The following is a 22,464-nucleotide window of genomic DNA, read 5'->3' as shown; positions in this document are numbered from 1 at the left end:
CACATAATGACATTAGAAACCCTGAGCTGACCTACTTCTATTTTAGGCCAGAATTACAGTAGACCTACCATTGCCAGGCAAATGTTGGTTACAATGTTAGAGTAATATTTCGTATTTTTTGATTGCAACTTTCTTTGGTATCTTCTTTTGACATTTTCTTTTCAAGTAACAAGGCACTTTGTATTTCCTGTGGTATATGAGTCACACTTTTAACCCTTTTATGCCTAATGACTCCTAGAATGAGGTTGGGTTATTGTTTTTGTGAATTTTTTGCTTTGGTAATTTTTTCTACAAAAAAGAAAAACAACCTTCTCTGAAAAAGACAATTTTAGGGTAGCTGATATTTTCAAGAAGTTAACAAAAAATATTCCAATTAAATGCATTATAAAAGGTTGACAAAAAGGACTAAAATGAATAGAACCAAATGGAAGGGCTAAAGAGGAAATGAAGGAAGAAAACCATAGATGTATGAAGTGACCACACATTTTAAAAACTATGGAAACACCCTAATACCATGTATCGCATTTGCACAACAAAAAATGGGAATATAACAAATTGACTTAACGAAACACTTTGTCTTTTTCAGGCAATATCATTAGAAAAGAAAATCATGGCAGTCTCAGGGAAGTTAGGGAGAAAATGGTAGAGGAAACTCCCTGCAAATTTGAGGGACACTGTGGACCTACACAGGGGTGTGGACACGCACGACTCATTACCGCAGCAGCCGAGAGCCTCAGCACTAGCTTTGGAGTGAAGTGAGGCCAGAATGCAGCAGCCCAAGCCATTGGTGATAAAGCTGCGGGAAGAGCCTGGTGGGAGTCTGGCTTGGAGCCCTGTGGGAGGCAGTGTACCTGTCAACCTAGAGGGAAAAAAAGGGGGTACATTTCTCTCTACCTGACCACCCAGCACCGGCATCTTGTAATTAGCTGAGAAAGGATGGGCGCCATTTTGGACATGTGCAATAGCGGTGCCACCTCGTGTCCACATGTCCAACAACCAGTTGAGAGGAGATGCATGTCTGGTTGGGAGAACTGACAGAGGGCTGGGAGCTTGTGACTGTGGGAGCCTTGTGCGTTGGGACTGTGAAAACACTGTAGCTGCGTGGAATGGCACAGGGTGTGGCTAGGACTTTGGGCAGTCACTGTGATTGGCTCCACCTGCTCCGGGCGCCTTGATTCTCTGGTGAGGGTCATTGCTGCAGGATCTGTGTTCACACCAAGGACTATATGGATCCTTTGTGTGGTTCTTGTGGTAGCATGGATGAAAACTTCACACGCTGGGGCTAGCACCCAGGCATTGGTCTCCTCTGAGAGGAGGTGAGTGTGAGCTGAACAACCTCCCCTCTGGAAAAAAAAAAAAAAAAAAAAGAAAGAGAGAGAGAGATTTACCAGCCAAACTTGGGTGTCACCTTAGTCACTCCCCTCACCCTAAAGCACTGAACAGAACTCCCTGACCACATTCAGCACGTGCCTCTGGTTATCCACTGAAAGGGAAGACACTTCAATAAGCCACAGAGGCATAGTTCAAAGATAAAAGCCATCACAGGTGGTAAACAAAACAAAACAAAAACCCAACAAGTATCACCACGAATGCCTAATAATAAATGTAGCAATTCAAGAAACAAGAATAAGGAAGACAACATGATGCCCCCAACAGAACACAACACTTCAATACTTGAATGAGATAAAGAAGAGACTGACAAAATGCCAGGAACAGAATTCGAAAAGTTGACCATAGGATTACTTAGAAGGAATTAGAAACAAATCATGAGCTAAAGAAATCTGTACATGACATAAATGAATTTTTTCTCATGAAATTGAGATTTTAAAGAGAAATCAAGGCCGGTGCCACGGCTCTTTAGGCTAATCCTCTGCCTGTGGTGCCAGCACCCCGGGTTCTAGTCTCGGTCGGGGCGCCGGATTCTGTCCCGGTTGCTCCTCTTCCAGTCCAGCTCTCTGCTGTGGCCCGGGAGTGCAGTGGAGGATGGCCCAAGTGTTTGGGCCCTGCACCCGCATGGGAGACCAGGAGAAGTACCTGGCTCCTGGCTTTGGATCAGCGCGGTGCGCCGGACGCAGTGCGCCCCTGGAGCGGCCACTGGGGGGTGAACCAATGGAAAAAGGAAGCCCTTTCTCTCTGTCTCTCTCTCTCACTGTCCAGTCTGCCTGTCAAAAAAAATAATATAAAAAAAGAGAGAAATCAAAATGAATGAAATATTGGAAACAAAGAATTCAACAAAACAAATAAAAAGTATGGTAGAAGGTCTTAACAACAGACTCAGTGAGGCAGAAGAAAGAATATCTGAGTTAGAACACAAATCTTTGGAAATTTTACAGTCAGACCCCCCCCAAAAAAAAGAAATAAAAAAAAAAAACCTAAAAAACAGCATTGCAGATTTAGGGGATACTATCAAACGACTCAACATATAGGTCTTAGGTGTACCTGAAGGTGTGGAAAGAGAGAATGGATTAGAAGACCTTTTTAGTGAAATAATATAGAAAACTTTCCTAATTTAGAGAAAGAAAGGGACATATTAGTAGAGGAAGCACATAGAACTCCTAACAGACATGACCAGAAAAGATCTTTACCATGACACATTGTAATCAAACTCTTCAGAAATAAACATTAAGAAAAGATTCTAAAATGTGCCCTAGAGAAAACACCAGATTACTTTCAGAGGATCTCCAATTAGACTCTCAGCTGCATTCTCATCAGAAACTCCAATTCTTCTCAAACTATTCAGAACAATCAAAAAAGAGGGAGTCCTCCCAAATTCTTTCTATGAAGCCAGCATCACCTTAATCCCTAAGCCAGAAAAAGATGCAGCATTGAAAGAAAATTACAGACCAATATCCTTGATGAACATAGACGTAAAAATCCTCAATAAAATTCTGGCCAATAGCATGCAACAACACATCAGAAAGATCATCCACCCAGACCAAGTGGGATTTATCCCTGGTATGCAGGGATGGTTCAATGTTCGCAAATCAATCAATGTGATACACCACATTAACAAACTGCAGAGGAAAAACCATATGATTATCTTAATAGATGCAGAGAAAGCATTCAATAAAATACAACACCCTTTCATGATGAAAACTCTAAGCAAATTGGGTATAGAAGGAACATTCCTCAATACAATCAAAGCAATTTATGAAAAGCCCTCGGCCAGCATCCTATTGAATGGGGAAAAGCTGGAAGCATTTCCACTGAGATCTGGTACCAGACAGGGATGCCCACTCTCACCACTGCTATTCAATATAGTTCTGGAAGTTTTAGCGAGAGCCATCAGGCAAGAAAAAAAATTAAAGGGATACAAATTGGGAAGGAAGAACTCAAACTATCCCTCTTTGCAGATGATATGATTCTTTATTTAGGGGATCCAAAGAACTCTACTAAGAGACTATTGGAACTCATAGAAGAGTTTGGCAAAGTAGCAGGATATAAAATCAATGCACAAAAATCAACAGCCTTTGTATACACAGGCAATGCCATGGCTGAGAAAGAACTCCTAAGATCAATCCCATTTACAATAGCCACAAAAACAATCAAATACCTTGGAATAAACTTAACCAAGGATATTAAAGATCTCTATGATGAGAATTACAAAATCTTAAAGAAAGAAATAGAAGAGGATACCAAAAAATGGAAAAATTTTCCATGCTCATGGATTGGAAGAATCAATATCATCAAAATGTCCATTCTCCCAAAAGCAATTTATAGATTCAATGCAATACCAATCAGGATACCAAAGACATTCTTCTCAGATCTGGAAAAAATGATGCTGAAATTCATATGGAGACACAGGAGATCTCGAATAGCTAGCTAAAGCAATCTTGTACAACAAAAACAAAGCCAGAGGCATCACAATAGCAGATTTCAGGACATACTACAGGGCAGTTGTTATCAAAACAGCATGGTACTAGTACAGAAACAGATGGATAGACCAATGGAACAGAATTGAAACACCAGAAATCAATCCAAACATCTACAGCCAACTTATATTTGATCAAGGATCTAAAACCAATTACAGGAGCATGGACAGTCTATTCAATAAATGGTGCTGGGAAAACTGGATTTCAACGTGCAGAAGCATGAAGCAAGACCCCTACCTTACACCTTACACAAAAATGTACTCAACATGGATTAAAGATCTAAATCTATGACCCGACACCATCAAATTATTAGAGAACATTGGAGAAACCCTGCAAGATATTGGCACTGGCAAAGACTTCTTGGAAAGAAGTCTGGAGGCACAGACAGTCAAAGCCAAAATGAACAATTGGGATTGCATCAAATTGAGAAGTTTCTGTATTGCAAAAGAAACAGTCAGAAAAGTGAAGAGGCAACTGGCAGAATGGGAAAAAATATTCGCAAACTATGCAACAGATAAAGAATTAATAACCAGAATCTACAAAGAGATCAAGAAACTCCAAAACAACAAAACAAACATCCCACTCAAGAGATAGGCCAAGGACCTAAGCAGACATTTTTCAAAAGCAGAAATCCAAATGGCCAACAGACACATGAAAAAATGTTCAGGATCACTAGCAATCAGGGAAATGCCAATCAAAACCACAACGAGGTTTCATCTCACCCCAGTTAGAATGGCTCACATTCTAAAATCTACCAACAACAGATGCTGGCGAGGATGTGGGGAAAAAGGGACACTAATCCACTGTTGGTGGGAATGCAAACTGGTCAAGCCACTGTGGAAGTTGGTCGGGAGATTCCTCAGAAACCTGAATATAACCCTTCCATACAACCCAGCCATCCCACTCCTTGGAATTTACCCAAAGGAAATTAAATTGGCAAACAAAAAAGCTGTCTGCACCTTAATGTTTATTGCAGCTCAATTCACAATAGCTAGGACCTGGAATCAACCTAAATGCCCATCAACAGTAGACTGGATAAAGAAATTATGGGATACGTACTCTATAGAATACTATACAGCAGTCAAAAACAATGAAATCCAGTCATTTACAACAAAACAGAGGAATCTGGAAAGCATCATGCTGAGTGAAATAAGCCAGTCCCAAAGGGACACATACCATATGTTCTCCCTGATCAGTGACAACCGAGCACCTAAAAGGAAACTGGTTGATGTGAAATGGACACTATGAGAAACAATGACTTGACCAGCCCTTGTCCTGACTGTCGAGGAACAACTTTATACCTTTTAGTATTGTTTTTTGTTCTACTTAATACTATAGGTTGAACTCTTTAATTAACACACAACTCTTCTTAGGTTTTCAAATTTAACTGAAAAGTGATCCCTGTTAAATATAAGTGGGAATAAGAGAGGGAGAGAGGGAGGAGATGTACAGTTTGGAACATGCTCAATTGGGCTTGCCTCAAATGGTAGAGTTAGAAACATGCCAGGGGATTCCAATTCAATCCCTTCTAGGTGGCATTTACCAATGCCATCTCACTAGTCCAAGTAATCAGTTTCAGTTCACAATGGATCATAATGAAAGGATTAAGAGTCAAAGGGGCTGGTGCTGTGGCTCAATAGGCTAATCCTATTAGCGCCAGCACCCCAGGTTCTAGTCCCGGTCGGGGTGCTGGATTCTGTCCCAGTTGCCCCTCTTCCAGGCCAGCTCTCTGCTGTGGCCAGGGAGTGCAGTGGAGGATGGCCCAGGTTTTTGGGCCCTGCACCTGCGTGGGAGACCAGGAGAAGCACCTGGCTCCTGGCTTTGGATCAGCGTGGTGCGCCGGCCGCAGCGGCCATTGGAGGGTGAACCAACGGTAAAGGAAGACCTTTCTCTCTGTCTCTCTCTCTCACTGTCCACTCTGCCTGTCAAAAACAAACAAACAAACAAAAGAGTCAAAGGGATCACATAAACAAGACTAGTGTCTGCTAATACTAACTGATAGAATAAAAAAGGGAGAGAACAATCCAACATGGGAAGCGGGATACACAGCAGACTCATAGAATGGCACATGTCCTAAACAGCACTCTGGCCTCAGAATCAGCCCTTAAGGCATTCGGATCTGGCTGAAGAGCCCATGAGAGTATTTTAGGCATGGAAAGCCAAGACATTCTGGCAAAAAAATAAAAAGTAAAAAAATTAAAAGAATAAAAAAAACCTAAACAAAAGATCTCTGTGAATGAGATCCCAGTAGAAAGAACGGGCCATCAAAGAAGGAGGTACCTTTCTCTGAAGGGAGGAGAGAACTTACACTTCAACTATGACCTTATCTAAATAAGATCGGAGTTGGCGAACTCAAAAGGCTTCCATAGCCTTGGCAACTCATGACAAGAGCCTAGGGTGATTACTGATGCCATAAACAAGAGTGTCAATTGGTAAGTCAACAACAGGAGTCACTGTGCACTTACTCCCCATGTAGGATCTCTGTCCTTAATGTGTTATACAATGTAAATTAATGCTTTAACTAGCACTCAAATAGTACTTTACACTTTGTGTTTCTGTGGGTGCAAACTGTAGAAATCTTTACTTAATATATACTAAATTGATCTTCTGTATATAAAGATGATTGAAAATGAATCTTGATGTGAACTGAATGGAAGAGGGAGCGGGAGATGGAAGGGTTGCGGGTGGGAGGGAAGTTATGGGGGGGGGGGAAGCCACTGTAATCCTAAAGCTCTACTTTTATTTAATAAATATAAATTTCCAAAGTTAAAAAAAACTTATGTGATACAGTAAAACCAGTGTTAAGAGGAAAGTTTATAGCAATTGGTACCTACATTAAGAAATTGAAAAGGCACCAAATAAATGAGCTATCAATGCATCTCAAGGACCCAGAAAAACACAGCAAACCAAAGCAAAATTAGTATGAGAAAAGAAACTATTAAAATTAGAGAATAAATGAAATTGACACCAAAAACCATACAAAAGATCAGTGAAATGTGAAGCTGGTTTTTTGAAAAAATAAACAAAACTGACAGACCACTGGCCAAACTAACAAAAAAAAAAAAAGGACCCAAATAAAATTAGAGATGAAAAAGGAAATGTAATAACAGACATGACAGAAATAAAAAGAATCATCAGAAATTAGTACAAAGAGCTGTATGCCAGCAAGCTGGAAAACTTACAAGAAATGGACAGATTCTTGGACCCATACAACCTACCTAAATAGAGCCATGAAAACACAGAAAACCTAAACAGCCCAATAACCAAGATAGAGATTGAATCAGTAATGCAGACCCTCCCAGCAAAGAAAAGCCCGGGACCAGATGGCTTTACTGCTGAATATTACCAGACATTGAAAGAAGAACTAGCTCCAATTTTCCTGAGCTATCCAAGCAATTGACTGATTCTTCCAATCCATGAACATAGAAGATTTTTCCATTATTTTGTATCTTCTTCTCTTTCTTTCTTTACAGTTTAGAATCAATATCATCAAAATGTCCATACTACTGAAAGTACTTTACAGATTCAATGTGATCCCAATCACAATACCAACAACATTCTTTACAGATATAGAAAAAAATGGTGAAATTCATATGGAAACATTAGAGAACCTGAATAGCTAAAGCAATCTTAAAGAGCAAAAACAAAGGCAGAGGCATCACAATACCAGATTTCGAGACATACTACCGGATAGTTATAATCTAAACAGGCTGGCAGTGGTGCAAAAACAGATGGTTAGATCAATGGAAAAGAATAGAAACACCAGAAATCAAACCACACATCTACAACCCACTTATCTTTGACAATGGAGCTATAATCAATCCCTGCAGCAAGCGCAGTCACTTCAACATATGGTGCTGGGAAAACTGGATCTCCACATGTAGCAGTAGAAAGCAAGACCCCTACCTTACACCTTACACAAAAATGTACTCAAAATGGATTAAAGACCTAAATCTAGATGCAATACAATCAAATTACTAGAGAACACTGGGGAAATCCTGTAAGACACTGGCATAGGTAAAGAGTTCTTGGAAAAGACCCCAGAAGCACAGGCAATCAAAACCAAAATTGACAAATGGTATCACATCAAATTGAGAAGCTTCTGTACAGCAAAAGAAACACTCAGTAAAGTGAAGAAGCAGAAGGGGAGAAAATATTTGCAAACAACGGAACTAATAAAAGATTAATATCCAAAATATATGAAGAGATAAAAACTCAACAACAACAAAACAAACAACCTAGTTAAGAAATGGGCAAAGGACTTAAACAGTCAGTTTTCAAAAGAGGAAATCCAAATGGCCAACAGACACATGAAAAAATGCTGAGGATCACTAGCTGTCAGGGAAATGTAAATCAAAACTATAATGAGGTTTCATCTTACCCCAGTTAGAATGGCTTTTATACAGAAATCAACAAACAACAAATGCTGGTGAGAAAGTGGGGAAAAAGGTACCCTAATCTACTGTTGGTAGGATGTAAACTGGTACAGCCAATGTGGAAGACAGTATGGAGATACCTCAGAAACTTGAATATAGACCTTCCACATGACCCAGCCATCCCACTACTGGGAATTTACCCAAGGGAAATGAAATCAACATACAAAGAGTTATCTGTATCCCTATGTTTATTTCACCTCAATTCACAATAGCTAAGATATGGAATCAACCCAAATGCCTGTCAACCGAAGACTAGATAAAGAAATTATGGAATATATACATTATGGAATACTACACAGCATTAATAATAAAAAAAAGACATCCTGTTGTTTCCAACAAAATGGATGAAACCAGAAAACATCATATTTAGTGAAATAAGCCAGTACCAAAAGGACAAATATCATATGTTTTCCTTGATTTATGGTAACTAACAGAGCAGTTTGAGTCCTGGCTGCTCCACTTCTGATCCAGCTCTCTGCTGTGGCCTGGGAAAGCAGTAGAAAATGGCTCAAGTCCTTGGGCCCCTGGCTATGGATTGGCACAGCTCCGGCCATTGCAGCCAACTGGGGAGTGAACCAGCGGCTGGAAGTCCCCCTGCCGCCCGCCTCACCTTCTCTCTCTATGTAACTCTGACTTTCAAATAAATAAATATATCCTAAAAAAAAAAATCTATAGAAGTCAAATTAACGCTTCGAGATGCAATGACTTTGAATATCCCTTGCCTTGATTATTGAGGAACTTTTTTTTTATACAATTTGTTGAACTCTTTACTTAGTATAGAGTTAACTGTATGTGTATAAAGTTAACTGAAAGTAGATCTTAGTAAAAAGTAAGAATGGGAATAGGAGAGGGATGAGGAAGAAGGGTGGGAATGTGGATGGGAGGGCAGGTACAGTGGGAAGAATCATTAAATTCCTAAACTTGTATTTATGAAAAGCATGAAGTTAGTATTCCTTAAATAAAAGGTTTCTGGGGGTGGGGGAGAAAATCACATGGGGTTGGCGCTGTGGCATAGTGGCTTAAGCCACTGCCTGCAGTGCTGGCAACATATATGGGTGATGGTTCAAGTCCTGGCTGCTCTTCTTCTGACCCAGCTCACTGGAAAAGCAGTGGAAGATGGCCCATGTCCTTGGGCTCCTGCACCCATGTGGGAGACCCAGAAGAAGCTCTGGCTCCTGGCTTCAGATCGCTCCAGTTCTGGCCATTGCAGCCATCTGGGAGTGAACCAGCAGATGGAGGAACTCTCCCTCTCTAACTCTGACTTTCCAATAAATAGATAAATCTTAAAAGAAAATCACAAATTACAAAATTCAAAATCCACAAGATGTCCTATAACATACATGACACTGACTTTAAAAGAAAATGAGTAAACGTTATTTACCTTCCCCTAAATGCACAAGACAAAAACTAAGGGAACTGGCATAGAAATAAGTTAGTTCAATGCACAAATCAAAGGCTTAAATTTATATTTATACCATAGTACAGGAAACCAAGGCTGACTACGTCCTCCCTAAACTTACTGAGTTCAGTAAGTATCCAACACAGCTAGTCACACATAATTCCTTGGTTAGCTTCTCTCACCTGGGGGTCTGCTTGCCTCCCTTCCAAAAGTGTAGAATGAAACATCACCACTTGTAACTCTGCTAAGCTTTTAACCCAGGCTTTTAATCAGAGCTGGGCCTAGAGGTTAAGAAATGGTATAAATGGGCAGGCACCATGGCCTATCAGGTAAAGCTATTGCCTGCTGTGCTGGTATCCCATATGGGTGCCAGTTCGTCTCAGCTGCCCCATTTCCAATCCAGCTCCCTGCTAATGTGCCTGGGAAAGCAGCAGAGGATGGCCCAGGTGCTTGGACCCCTGTACCTACATGGGAGACCCTGAAGAAGCTCCTGGCTCCTGACTTTGGACTGCCCCAGCTCTGGCCCTTGTGGCCATTTGGGGAGTGAACCAGCAGATGGAAGATCTCTCTGTCTCTTCCTCTCTCTCCCTTTTTTTGTAACTATGCATTTCAAATAACAAATCTTTAAAAAAAAAAAAAAAAAGGATGGCATAAGATGCTCATGTCTCACACTGGAGTAACTGAGTTTCACATCTGGCTTCAGCTTCCTGCTAATGTGTACCCTGGAAAGTAATAGGTGATGGTTCAAGTAGTTAGGTTCCCACCATCCATGTGGGAAATCTGGATTGAATTCCTGGCTCCTGGCTTTGGCCATTGCAGGCATTTGTGGGAGTGAATCAGTGGATGGGAGCTCGCTCTCTCTCAAATAAAAGAGGTTTAAAAACCTGTAGTCCCTCTGGTAGCAGTATCCTATGCCTAAAGATTTTACATTTAACCAATGTCAAGCTACAGTTCCCCAACATCTCAATCTCTAATTGCCTGCACCATCCTACTTCTGGCAAGCTTTTAACTCATCTCTGAGGGGCCAGTGCTGTGGCACAGCAGGTAATGCCATCGTCTGCAGCACCAGCATCCCATATGGGCACTGGTTTAAGACCTGGCTGCTCTACTTCCGGTCCAGCTATCTACTAATGCCTCTGGGAAAGCAGTGGAAGATGGCCCAAGTCTTTGAGCCCCTGCACCCATGTGGGAGACCTAGAAGAAGCTCCTGGCTTCAGTCTGGCCCAGTTCTGGCCAATGCATTCATTTGGAGGGTGAACAAGTGGATAGAAGATTACTCTGTCTCTCCCCCTCTGTCTATAACTCTACCTTTCAAGCATAATAAGTAAATAAATAAATCTTAAAAACAAAACAAAACAAAAAAAAACAGGGGCCGGCACTGTAGTGCAGTAGGTTAATCCTCTACCTATGGTGCCTGTTCTAGCTCCAGCTGCTCCTCTTCAGCTCTCTGCTATAGCCTGGGAAAGCAGTAGAAGATGACCCAAGCACTTGGGCCCCTGCACCACATAGGAGATCCGAAGAAGCTCCTGCTCCTGGTTTTGCATAGGCCCAGTTCCAGCCGTTACAGCCATTTGGGAGAGTAAACCAGCGGATGGAAAATCTTCTCTCTGTCTCTCCCTCTCACTGTCTGTAACTCTACCTCTCAAATAAATAAATAAAATCTTAAAAAAACCAACCAAACAAAAAAAAAAAACACCTCATCCCTGAAGCCAAAGTTCAAATAGTTCCTTCTCTGAAGTTTCCTCAACTTCTCAGGTAGAAAATGTTCTTTTAACTACACTGCCACTACAGTCTGTGGAGACTTTTTTGTGGCAACTAATTACTGCATTTTTCCAGCTCTGACAAATAAAAACTGTATAAATTCAGGGTGTACAATGTTGTTTTGCTATACACTGGGAAATCCTTTCCACATATCAAAGCATTGTATTTGGTATGGTATAGAGTTCAATACATAAATATTTATTGAATGAGTCACTTTTGACTTTGTGAAGAGAACATTCAGAATAGAAAAGAAATAATCTTTACAATTGTGTAGATGGTGGGAAGAAAACAAAGGAAATAATCTCTAACTCTAGTTTCCATGTTTTAGATGAAGTCTGAAAAGAGTTCATCAGAGCAAGGCAAGGTACTTTTACGTCTCAGATTATTTCTCATCTTACTTCATCTTTCTTTTGTCTGTGACTCACTGTTACCAACAGCTATAACTGAGAGCAGGTCAGAGTACCAGCAACCTGCGCTGCTCCTCTAGCCTACCCACCCTCTAATCACATTTATATTCCAACAAATGTACCTCTTTAAGCAGAGCTCCCTCCACCCCAAGGGACCTGGACACCAACCAAACTTCAGGTATAGTCCTGCCGCTGTGTATATGAATAATGAATTTACTTCTCTTACTTTTAATTACACATAGGCGTACTTTGAGAAAGCTTGATGTCATCAGGTAGAAGTGCCCCCTGACTCTGTACTTGAGGGTGCGTTTCCACACTGAGTGTGATGGCTTACATTAGATCATGTGACAGCTGTGTCCCAGTTACCTGCTATTTTGATATTCATGTTGTTATCCAGCAGGAGGTTTTCAGCCTTGAGGTCACGATGCACAATCTTTCGACTATGACAATAATCAACAGCAGAGAGGATCTGCCAGAATTTTCGCCTGGCTTCAGACTCATTTAATCGTCCATGATTAGCAAGATAATCTGTGAAAGAGAGAATTTAGAATTACTCACCAAAGTATAATAACTTTACTATTCGTACTGAGGGATTTATTTTCCTCAAAAAGCTTCTATTTATTAATTTTTAATAAACAAGGATTAGTGTTCAAATAACATCCTGTTTTCCAAGTTTCTTGCTTTTGGAGAAATAATTCCAATCATACTTCAGTGGAGTCCAGATGAATGGTGACAGTCCACACCTAAAACAATTCAAAATTCTTTAAAAATTTATTTTCACTTTATTTCAAAGGCAGAGAGAAAGAGAGATAAATTAATTGATTGATCTTCCATCCTTCGGTTCACTCTGCAAATGCTTCCAACAGCCAGAGCTGTGACAGGTCAAATCTAGGAGCCTGGTGGCAGAGGCCCCAAACCTTGGGCCATCTTTCACTGCCTTCCCAGGCACACCAGCAGACAGCTGGATCTGAAGCGGCACTCCAACATGGGATGCTGGCGTAACAAGTGGTAACCTGACCCACTGTGCCATAATGCTGGCCCTGCCACATGCTTTTTTCAGCACTGTAGATACTTAAATAGCTTTTTAAAATTATTTACTTATTTGAGACACAGAGAGACAGACAGCACCCTTCTGTTAGCTTGCTCTACAAATACCTGCAATGGCCAGGTCTGAGCTAGGCCAAAGCAAAGAGCTAGAAATTCAATCCAGGTCTTCCACATGGGTGGGGTGGCAGCCATGTAATTTTCTGAACCTTTACTGCTGCCTCCCAGGATCCATATTAGCAGGAAGCTGAAATCAGGAGCTGGTGGCAGGAACTGAACTCAGGTACTTTGAGTTGAGACGTGGGTGTTCCAACTGGCGTCTTAATTGCTAGGCAAAAAGCCTGCTCCTGTAGATATTTTTAACATTTAAAATGGGGCTTCCAATGAAGGCTGAGGAATCAGAATGTCTGGGTTCAATTTTTGTTTTCACACTTGCTGGTTAGGGGACCTTGACCTCCTGAATCCTCAATATGCTAACCCCAAAATAAAGGTAATAATAGAATCTATCTTACAAGGTTATGTAAAGATTAAATGAAAAAAAAATTCAATCAAAAAAGAAAATAAAAACTCTGGTTAATGACTGACATACAAAAGTTCTCAGAAAGTTTGCTGCGATTATTTTCAATTATCACACTATTGGTGTTGTTATATTAGGCTACCTTTCTTTCCTAACCACTCTGTATTTGGGCCTTGTAATAAGGTTTCTATGTTTCACGACAACTGAAACTGCTTTAAAGTTATTAGCAACTCTGTTAGGCTAAAATCATTACCTTTTCCCAGTTATCATTTTTTTAAATGACCTCTCAATTATATTTAGCTCTTACTTGGTCTCTGAAATAAACACCTCTCCCTATTGATTCTGTATTTCTGTGGTTCTCTTCCATTCCTTTCACCAACAGGTACTTCTTTCTCTGCTCACTCCATAAAACTACTATTACCTAATGTGGGCCTTTGTCTTTGCTTTTCTTTTTCTTTTTCTTTTTTTTTTTTTTTTTAAAGATTTATTTACTTATTGGAAAGGCAGAGAGGCAGAAAGAGAAAGAGAACGAGAGCAAGAGAGAGGTCTTCCATGCACAGGTTCACTCCCTAAATGGCTGCAATGGCTGGAGCTGGGGTGATGCGAAGCCAGGAGCAAGAGCTTCTTCTGGGTCTCCCATGCAAGTGCAGGGGCCTAAGGACTTGAGCCAACTTCTACTGCTTTCCCGGGCCATAGCAGAGAGCTGGATGTTCCGAAGTACAGCAGGAGGGACTCGAACCAGCGCCCACAAGGGATGCCAGCACTGCAGGTAGCAGCTTTACCTGGTACGCCACAGCATTGGACCCACTTTGCCTTTCTTTTGCTACACTCATTCCTTCATAGAATTAATCTAAACAATCTCATCTTTGATCTGCATTATTTTTAGCTGGACATTGCTAGTGTTTTTTAATAGTCTTCTAATTGTGCCTCTCTAAGGGGCGCCATTTTAGTCACCTCAGCCAAGAGATGCCTTAACACTTTGAACTGGGGCTGTCTGCTCACAGATCCCACTGAGAATCTAATGAAAATTAACATGCATACAAATGTATAAATTTACTTTGCATACAATTTCAATGGGGACTGTAAAATATTAGGTTAGTGAATTCTGCCCTGAGGATTCTATTCATTACTTGGACATTTTATAAAAATAATCTACAGATTTGCCAATCACATTTGACCTAACAGTTACTTCATTGCGTATCTATACAGATTTTCTGGTCACTGCAATGTTATCAAGATTGACCTCCTCTTTCTTTTTATAAACTTCATTAACATCTTCTAAGTCACTATAACTATCACCTTACAGTCACTGAACCTCAAAAATTTTATAGTCCTTAGTAATTCATATATATGACCACCAATGAATACTAAAACTGTGGTTCTCAATATATGTCCATAAATTGTTAACTAAGGTCCTAATAATTAGGTTTCAAGTTATACAGTTTTAGAAAAAAGTTTATTTTCATCTACTTGAAAGGCAGAGTGACAGGACAAAGAGAGAGGAAAGAGCTGCCATCCACATGTTCACTTTCCAAATGCCTGCAGTAGATGGGGCTGGGCCAGGCTGAGCTTGAGGCTCAGAATTCCATTTGGGCCTCCTACATGGGTAGCAGGAACCCAAGCACTTCAATCATCATCTACTGCTTCCTAGGATTCATTAGCAGAGAGATGGACCAGGAATGCAGGTGACAAGACTTGAACCAACATGTCAATATGGGATGCAGGTATCCCAAGTGGTAGCTTAACCCACTGCACCACAATATCTTCTCCAAAGTTTTATGTAGTATAATTAATCAATGTTTTTATTCTGCTCTTATCATAAAAAAATCTAAATTTCATAGCACAGTGCCTACCAAATGATAATTGCTCAATAAATGTTAGCTACTATCATCATGATAACCATCACTCTCAAGTGGTATCCCTTCTGTTCCCCTGGTGGAAGGGGCAGATGCCCCCAGAATCTTACCAATGAAGTGGGAAAACCAACCCAGATGAGTTCCCTTGTTTCAGGGATGTCAAAATCTTTTTAAGCCACATATCCTTCATCCAGAAACCATTAGCATACCTCAAAGTTAGAGATGAATAACTGTCCAAAACATTAATAATTTACGCAATTAAATATTTCATGTTATGTTAAAAGGACTTAATTTGTAGTGTCTTCAATTTGCAATTTGGGAGTAAAAGGCTGATGCCAATAACATGTTATACTTAAATAGTCCTCCAAAAACTCAGATAATTAACAGTCAGATGTTCCTAACCCATAAATTCATAAAACTTTTACATTTCTAATTACTAAATTTGAAGAGAAATAAACAGTATTTTCAGGAACATGACCTCTATGAGCCCTGAGGCTCCAAGAAGGCAATCAAAAGTGACTCATGGGGCCGGCGTTGTGGTGCAACAGGTTAAAGCCCCAGGCTGCAGCGCTGGTATCCCATATGGGCACCGGTTCGAGTTGTGGTGGCTCCTCTTCTGATCCAGCTCTCTGCTGCGGCCTGGGAAAGCAGTGGAGGATGGCCCAAGTCCTTGGGCCCCTGTACCCGCATGGGAGACCCGGAGGAAGTTCCTGGCTCCTGGCTTCAGATCAGCTCAGCTTTGGCCATTGCAGTCATTCGGGGAGTGAACCAGCAGAATGGAGGAAATCTCTCTCTGGTTCTACCTCTCTCTGTAACTCTTTCAGGGAAAAAAAAAAAAAAAAGTGGTTCATTTGTGCTCCTCTAATGACTCTGAAGAACCACTTTTTTTTTTTTTTAATCCATTTATTCATTTGAGAGGTAGAGTTAGAGACAGTGAGAGGGAGAGACAGACAGGACTTCCATCCACTGGTTCACTCTCCAAATGGCTGCAATGATGGAGCTGGGCCCATTCGAAGCCAGGAGACAGGAGGTACTTTCGGACCTCCTATGCAGGTGGCAGGGGAGCAAGCACTTGGGCCAATTCCACTGCTTTCCCAGGCCACTAGCAGAGAGCTGGATTGTAAGAGAAACAGCCTGGACATGAACTGATGCCCATATGGGATGCTGGTGCCACAGGTGGAAGCTTAGCCAACTACGCCACAGTGCCACTCCATACCATTGTTTTCAATCCCTGTATCCAAATCTCTTTTTTTCTAACAGTTTTTTCCTCTCTTCAGTTCAAAAATGTTATGTGAAATAAAACCACTTCTTATTGTAGATCAGAACTCCAGCCTTTGCCAATTTACCCTGTGCTGGTTTTTACTAATCACTCTTGAATAAACAACCAACAAAGGAAGGTCCATAAAATAAAATCTTGAAAAACAGTAATAAACACACCACTAGACATGCAAATACTAACAGAAAATGGATTAGGTGTCTGATCTGTATTCAATTAGTAGAAAATTAAGATTATCTTAATTTTATATATTAGATTATAATATTGTTTATCATATTAAAATTTCAACCTTGAGATGTATGAATATGAAACTACAGACTGTAAAATACTTTATCTGTTTGTTTTTGCAAGCATATAATCATTTCAAATTGTGTGTTTGACAAAAATTAAGGAAATTGTTGCCTCTGGTATACTCTGGCAATTTAACTGTGTTTTCAGCAATTTCTCTACATTAGACTGCATCTGTTAAGTCTCTGAATCAGTTCTTCAAGTCATTTGGAACTACTGAAGCAAACTATGGTCTTCTGAGAAGTAAAATGCGCTTTTAGTTACATAATCTAAAGCTTTAAAGATTATCACAAATGAAATACATGACTATATCTTCAAGTTTTCAGCAACAATTAAGCACAAATTTAATCAAAATTTTCCAAAATTATTTCTAATCTCTACATAGAAGCCAATAGGTTGTATTATAGTATTATGATGATAGCAGCAGACACTACACAGATGAGTTAAAAGATTTTTCACACGTACAGTAAAATTTATAATACGATAAAATTTCTATATACAGAGATTTACAAATACAGTAGAAGTAAATTCTAAAGTCAGACAAGCCTAGTCTCGAATCCTATCTCTATGCTAAACTGCTGTGTGACTTAGGCAAGTGATTTAGTTTCTACACTTCTCTGATTTCTCAAGGAAAAACTGTGGGCCCAAGGACAGCTGGCTGGGGGCAGCGTAGCTCTGCTCCCACCAAGGGGCCAAACTTCTGAGATCTAAGTAGCTGTGGGCCCAGACACAGGAACTATCTGACTTCTTCCAGGAGACAGATGGGCAGGGACTGTCTGCATATGAATTCTAACTTGATGGCAAATACCCCTTGCAGAAGGTTTTATTTCCCTATTTATACTGTTGGTCTCTGTGTATGCATAGCAATTTACCTTGTTGTCTGAGAATATCATGCAGTCTATAGTTTCTTTTTTTTTTTTTTATTTAATGAGCATAAATTTCCAAAGTACAGCTTATGGACCACAATAGCCTCTCCCCCCCACCCCCTGCCGTGTCTTCCCTCCCATCCACAACGCTCCCCTCTCCCACTCCCTCTCCCCTTCCCCTTCACATCACGATTAATTTTCAATTATCTTTATATACAGAAGATCAATTTAGCGTATGTTAAGTAAAGATTGCAGTCTATAGTTTCTTACAAGAGTCTAGTATTTACAACACAAATTATTAAGAAAAAAACTTCAATTCTCATTTTGAAATTATTTGTATATATTTTATCATATTATGTACAAAGAACCTGATTTTTGGATCAGGTTGCAAATATGTGTATATATCTATTTTAAAAAAATCCCAAACACCTCAGTTAAAATCAATTATATCAGACTAATGAGCAGAGTAGCACAGGACCACCCAGGGGCCTTAACTGTACTAACTCTTCAGGTCAAACCCAAAGCACGGTGCTTTCCTCCCTCACCCTCTCAAATTAAGGAAGAGTTAAACTATTTTCAATTTAAAGGGTAAGAATCACCCATTTATTCATTCACTCAACAAATAATTGAGTAACTTCTTTTTGTCAGTCTCTATGCTTTAGCACTTTGTTCTAATGAGGCCTCTATTTCGCTAGAGAAAAAAATAAGTAGACAAAAATAATGACAGGGTACAATGAATGCTAAGGAAGCAGGGTGCCCAAGTGGAAAGTATCCGGTGGAGGCTGCTTTAGGTAGTGTGACCAAGAGAGGCTTCTATGAGAAGGTCCTATTTCAACAGTGGAATAAAGCCCTCCAGGATAAGATGTAGCAGGTTCAGGAAACCAAAAGCAGCCCAAGAGAAACACATTGAGCAGGGAAGGGGGGAAGGCATGTGATGAAACTGAAGTAGAAGTCAAACTAACAAGGATTAACAGGCCCCAGAAGGGAGACTGTATTTTGAAATACTGAGACACAATGTAAAGGTTTTACTGTATACTTTAGAAGCACTATATTTCACTTTGTGTTTCTATGGGGGTGCAAACTGTTGAAATCTTTACTTAATGTATACTAAACTGATCTTCTGTTAAAAAAAAAAAAAAAAGAAGAAGAAGAAATTATCAATTCCCAAATTGACTCTCACTGGGATTAAACATGACAACAGGTCTTATCTGATTTCATCATCATTTAAAAAATCATCTATTATTTTTCACTTTATGTTTCTGTGTGGTAGCAAACTGTTGAAATCTTTACTTAATGTATGCTAAACTGATCTTCTGTATATAAAGAGAATTGAAAATGAATCCTCATGTGAATGGAAGGGGAGAAGGAATGGGAGAGGGGAGGGTTGCGGGTGGGAGGGACGTTATGGGGGGAAGCCATTGTAATCCATAAGCCGTACTTTGGAAATTTATATTCATTAAATAAAAGTTAAAAAGAAAAAAGAAAAAAAAAAAGAAAAAAAAGAAGCACTAAAAAATAATCTGAAATGTAACTCCATGTTAAAAAGTCATAAAGTTCCATTACCCAAAAATTAAACAAAAAAAATTTTAAGCACATCTATAGAATTGGTCTCCATAGCTGATGTGGGAGACACAAGCAAATAAAATCAGTCCTGAATGCAAACAAGTTTATAATACTTATTTGAAAGAAGGTTAAATAATAAGCTGGCGCCGTGGCTCACTAGGTTAATCCTCTGCCTTGCGGCGCCTGCACACCGGGTTCTAGTCCCGGTCGGGGCGCCGGATTCTGTCCCGGTTGCCCCTCTTCCAGGCCAGCTCTCTGCTGTGGCCAGGGAGTGCACTGGAGGATGGCCGGCCGCGGCGGCCATTGGAGGGTGAACCAACGGCAAAGGAAGACCTTTCTCTCTGTCTCTCTCTCTGTCAAAAAAAAAAAAAAAAAAAAAAAAAAAGGTTAAATAATAAAAACTTTAACTAGCACTTCAAGCTAATTATAGAAATGATGTCATGAGGCAATACTGGTCTACAGACAAGATGAGATACTGTCTCAAACACCATGCACTCTCTCAATACAGTTCCAGAACAAAAGCTGGGGTTTCCTGCCAATTTTGAGGTAAGTAATGTTTCATTAAATGTCCAAGAACTGTTTCTTAGGCAGTGATTTAAAAAAATAATAATGTCAAATGAATAGCCTGTGAAAGTGCCTGGAGTCCTATTTAATATTACTAGAAGATGAAAAAAAATTACTAGAAGATGATGATGTCATCTCAATGGCATTAAACATTTCAGACAATCCCTCAAATAGGTATCTTCATCCCACCTATTTTTATAATCTCTACAGGACCTCAAAGTCTGCTGTGAATTATTTCTGAGCAATGAATATGACTGGACTGATAATGAGTCATTCTAAGCTGAACTACTGGATGTTGTGAGTTATTTACTCAATCTATGGTAGTGTTATAATAATATTTATAAATGCAATCTGGTCATACTTTTTTTTTTTAAAGATTTATTTATTTGAAAGGCAGAGTTACAGAGAGGCAGAAGTAGAGTGAGAGAGAGAGAGAGAGAGAGAGAGAGAGAAAGAAAGTCTTCCATCCACTGGTTCACTCCCCAGATTGCCATAACAGCCAGAGCTGTACCTATCTGAAGTCAGGAGCCAGGATTTTTCTGGGTCTCCCATGTAGGTGCAGGGGCCCAAGAACTTGAGCCATTTCTACTGCTTTCCCAGGCCACAGCAGAGAACTGGATCAGGAGTGGAGCAGCTGGTATTTGAACTGGTGTGCATTTGGGATGCTGGCACTGCAGGTGGCAGCTTTATCAGCTAGGCTACAGCGCTGGACCCCTGGTCACACTTTTTACCAAACCATGAAGTTCTTAGGTATTAGGATAAAAACATCAAACCTGGAGAATAAGATACTGATTAAAGTGTACCCAGGCCAGCACTGTGGTGTAGAGGGTTGAGCCTCTGCCTGTGTCACTAGCATCCCATATGAGTGCCGGTTCAAGTCCTAGCTGCTCCACTTCCAATCCAGCTCCCTGCTGAGGCCTGGGAAAGCAGTGGAAGATGTCCAAGCGCTTGGGACCTTGTACCCATGTGGGAGACCAGGAGGAAGCTCCTGACCCCTGGCTTTTGATGGCCCAGCTCCGGCAGATGCAGATGTTTGGGGAGTGAACCATCGGATGGAAGACCTCTCTGTCTCTCCCCATCTCTGTAACTCCACCTCTCAACTAAATAAAGAAATCTTAAAAAAAAAATCTATTACTTTTATTACTATTACTGTATTTATTACTTTTTGGTTACTGTATAGATGTATTTTAAAGATATCTATAATTTTAGCCAAGACCGTGAGGTCTAAGACATTGTTATTATTCACTCATAAATCAAAGGGCAAATATACCTCTTTCACATCTTCACTAAGTTCTTTAAGTGAATCAAAACAACAGGAAAGCCATGTTGAATTGTTTCATTCAGAAATGGGAACTGGGAACATAACACTATGTATTAAGCTGAACAATTTTGCAATGAAGCTAGCTAAACAGCATATCAAACTTCTCGGGTAAACAGGTTAATGAAAAGTCAAGTCTCTTAGTTTACTACCTAGTGGTTTAATTTTGATTGTATGCTTCCTGGGGTCCCATACAGTAAGCAATGACACTGCGAAGTCATTTGTCAGATAGAAAAAACAGTGACAGGGAAGGGTTAGCTGAAAACAGATTCTAACTACCTGCTCAACTATTTAGAAATCAAAGAGGACGTTAGTTCACTGACAAACTTATGTTATGAGGGTGAAATATTTCTGGGATAGATTACTGCTCCCATTTCTTTACTCTTGCTCATATCACTATTTATCCATGCTCTTTGTTATGTGACTTTGTAATGCCTCTCAGAACAGGTGGTGTGTCACTGTGCTGTTGCGTTTAGTCTTACTCATGGGGGATGTTGTAGTTTGATCTGTATTTCTACCAGGAGGAGAGCATGCCTCAAATGAGAGACATGGTGCAGATCTGAACCCAATCTGTGACTCAAAATGGAACCATCCCAGATGATCTACAGACAAAAGATATTTCTTGATGCAAATCAAGGAATTTTGAGGGTTGTTTGCAATATAACATCACCGCAAAAATACAACTGATACAATTTTTCAGTATTAGAAAAAAGTTTGCTCAGCTATAAAACTCAAAACAATTATAAAAAATAAACCTTTTGAACACCTGCCACACAATGTATGACTGTGACACTTTGTGTTCCTTAACTATTACACATACACTTGTGTCATTTTTATACATCTGGGTACCTTTAGATAAAAAAAACCAACCTGACTGGTCTTGAAAACACTGCGTTGGGAGCTGCTCATGTAGACTGTATTAATTACTGGCTCCATAAGTACGATGAGGTAGAAAACACTACTCTGAAGTTTCTGCTCAGGAGGAGGTCACTTCAGCATCTTTTTAAAGCCAGTTTACCAGCTATTATCACCTAGATTTACTCCCTGTTTCCTATTTATTTCCACATTCAGTGATAGAAAAGGGGGACAGCTGATTAGTCATGATTTTGAAGAACCAATTATGATTCACTTTTTTTTTTTTTTTGACAGGCAGAGTTAGACAGTGAGAGAGAGACAGAAAGGTCTTCCTTTTTCCGTTGGTTCAACTCCCAATGGCTGCTGCGGCTGGCACACTGTGCTGATCTGAAGCCAGGAGCCAGGTGCTTCTCCTGGTCTCCCATGCAGGTGCTGAGCCCAA

The 22,464-nt window shown here is 40.1% G+C and overlaps 1 protein-coding gene across 5 annotated transcripts in view; it reads right to left on the bottom strand.

Annotated features, from left to right (window-relative positions):
- SIK2 (salt inducible kinase 2) overlaps positions 1-22,464 on the bottom strand; it is a 149,562-nt gene that overhangs the window by 46,444 nt on the left and 80,654 nt on the right. For all 5 annotated transcript variants that reach the window (XM_070078045.1, XM_002708396.5, XM_008261575.4 and 2 more), the window contains one exon: positions 12,242-12,403. In XM_070078045.1, the coding sequence (XP_069934146.1) occupies positions 12,242-12,403 (162 nt within the window). The remainder of the gene's footprint in view (positions 1-12,241; positions 12,404-22,464) is intronic.

This window comes from Oryctolagus cuniculus, chromosome 1, assembly GCF_964237555.1.
Source record: "Oryctolagus cuniculus chromosome 1, mOryCun1.1, whole genome shotgun sequence".
NCBI classification, from domain to species: domain Eukaryota; kingdom Metazoa; phylum Chordata; class Mammalia; order Lagomorpha; family Leporidae; genus Oryctolagus; species Oryctolagus cuniculus.
The sequence above is the reverse complement of the archived record's forward strand: the minus strand, read 5'-3'. Positions and strand labels throughout refer to the sequence as shown.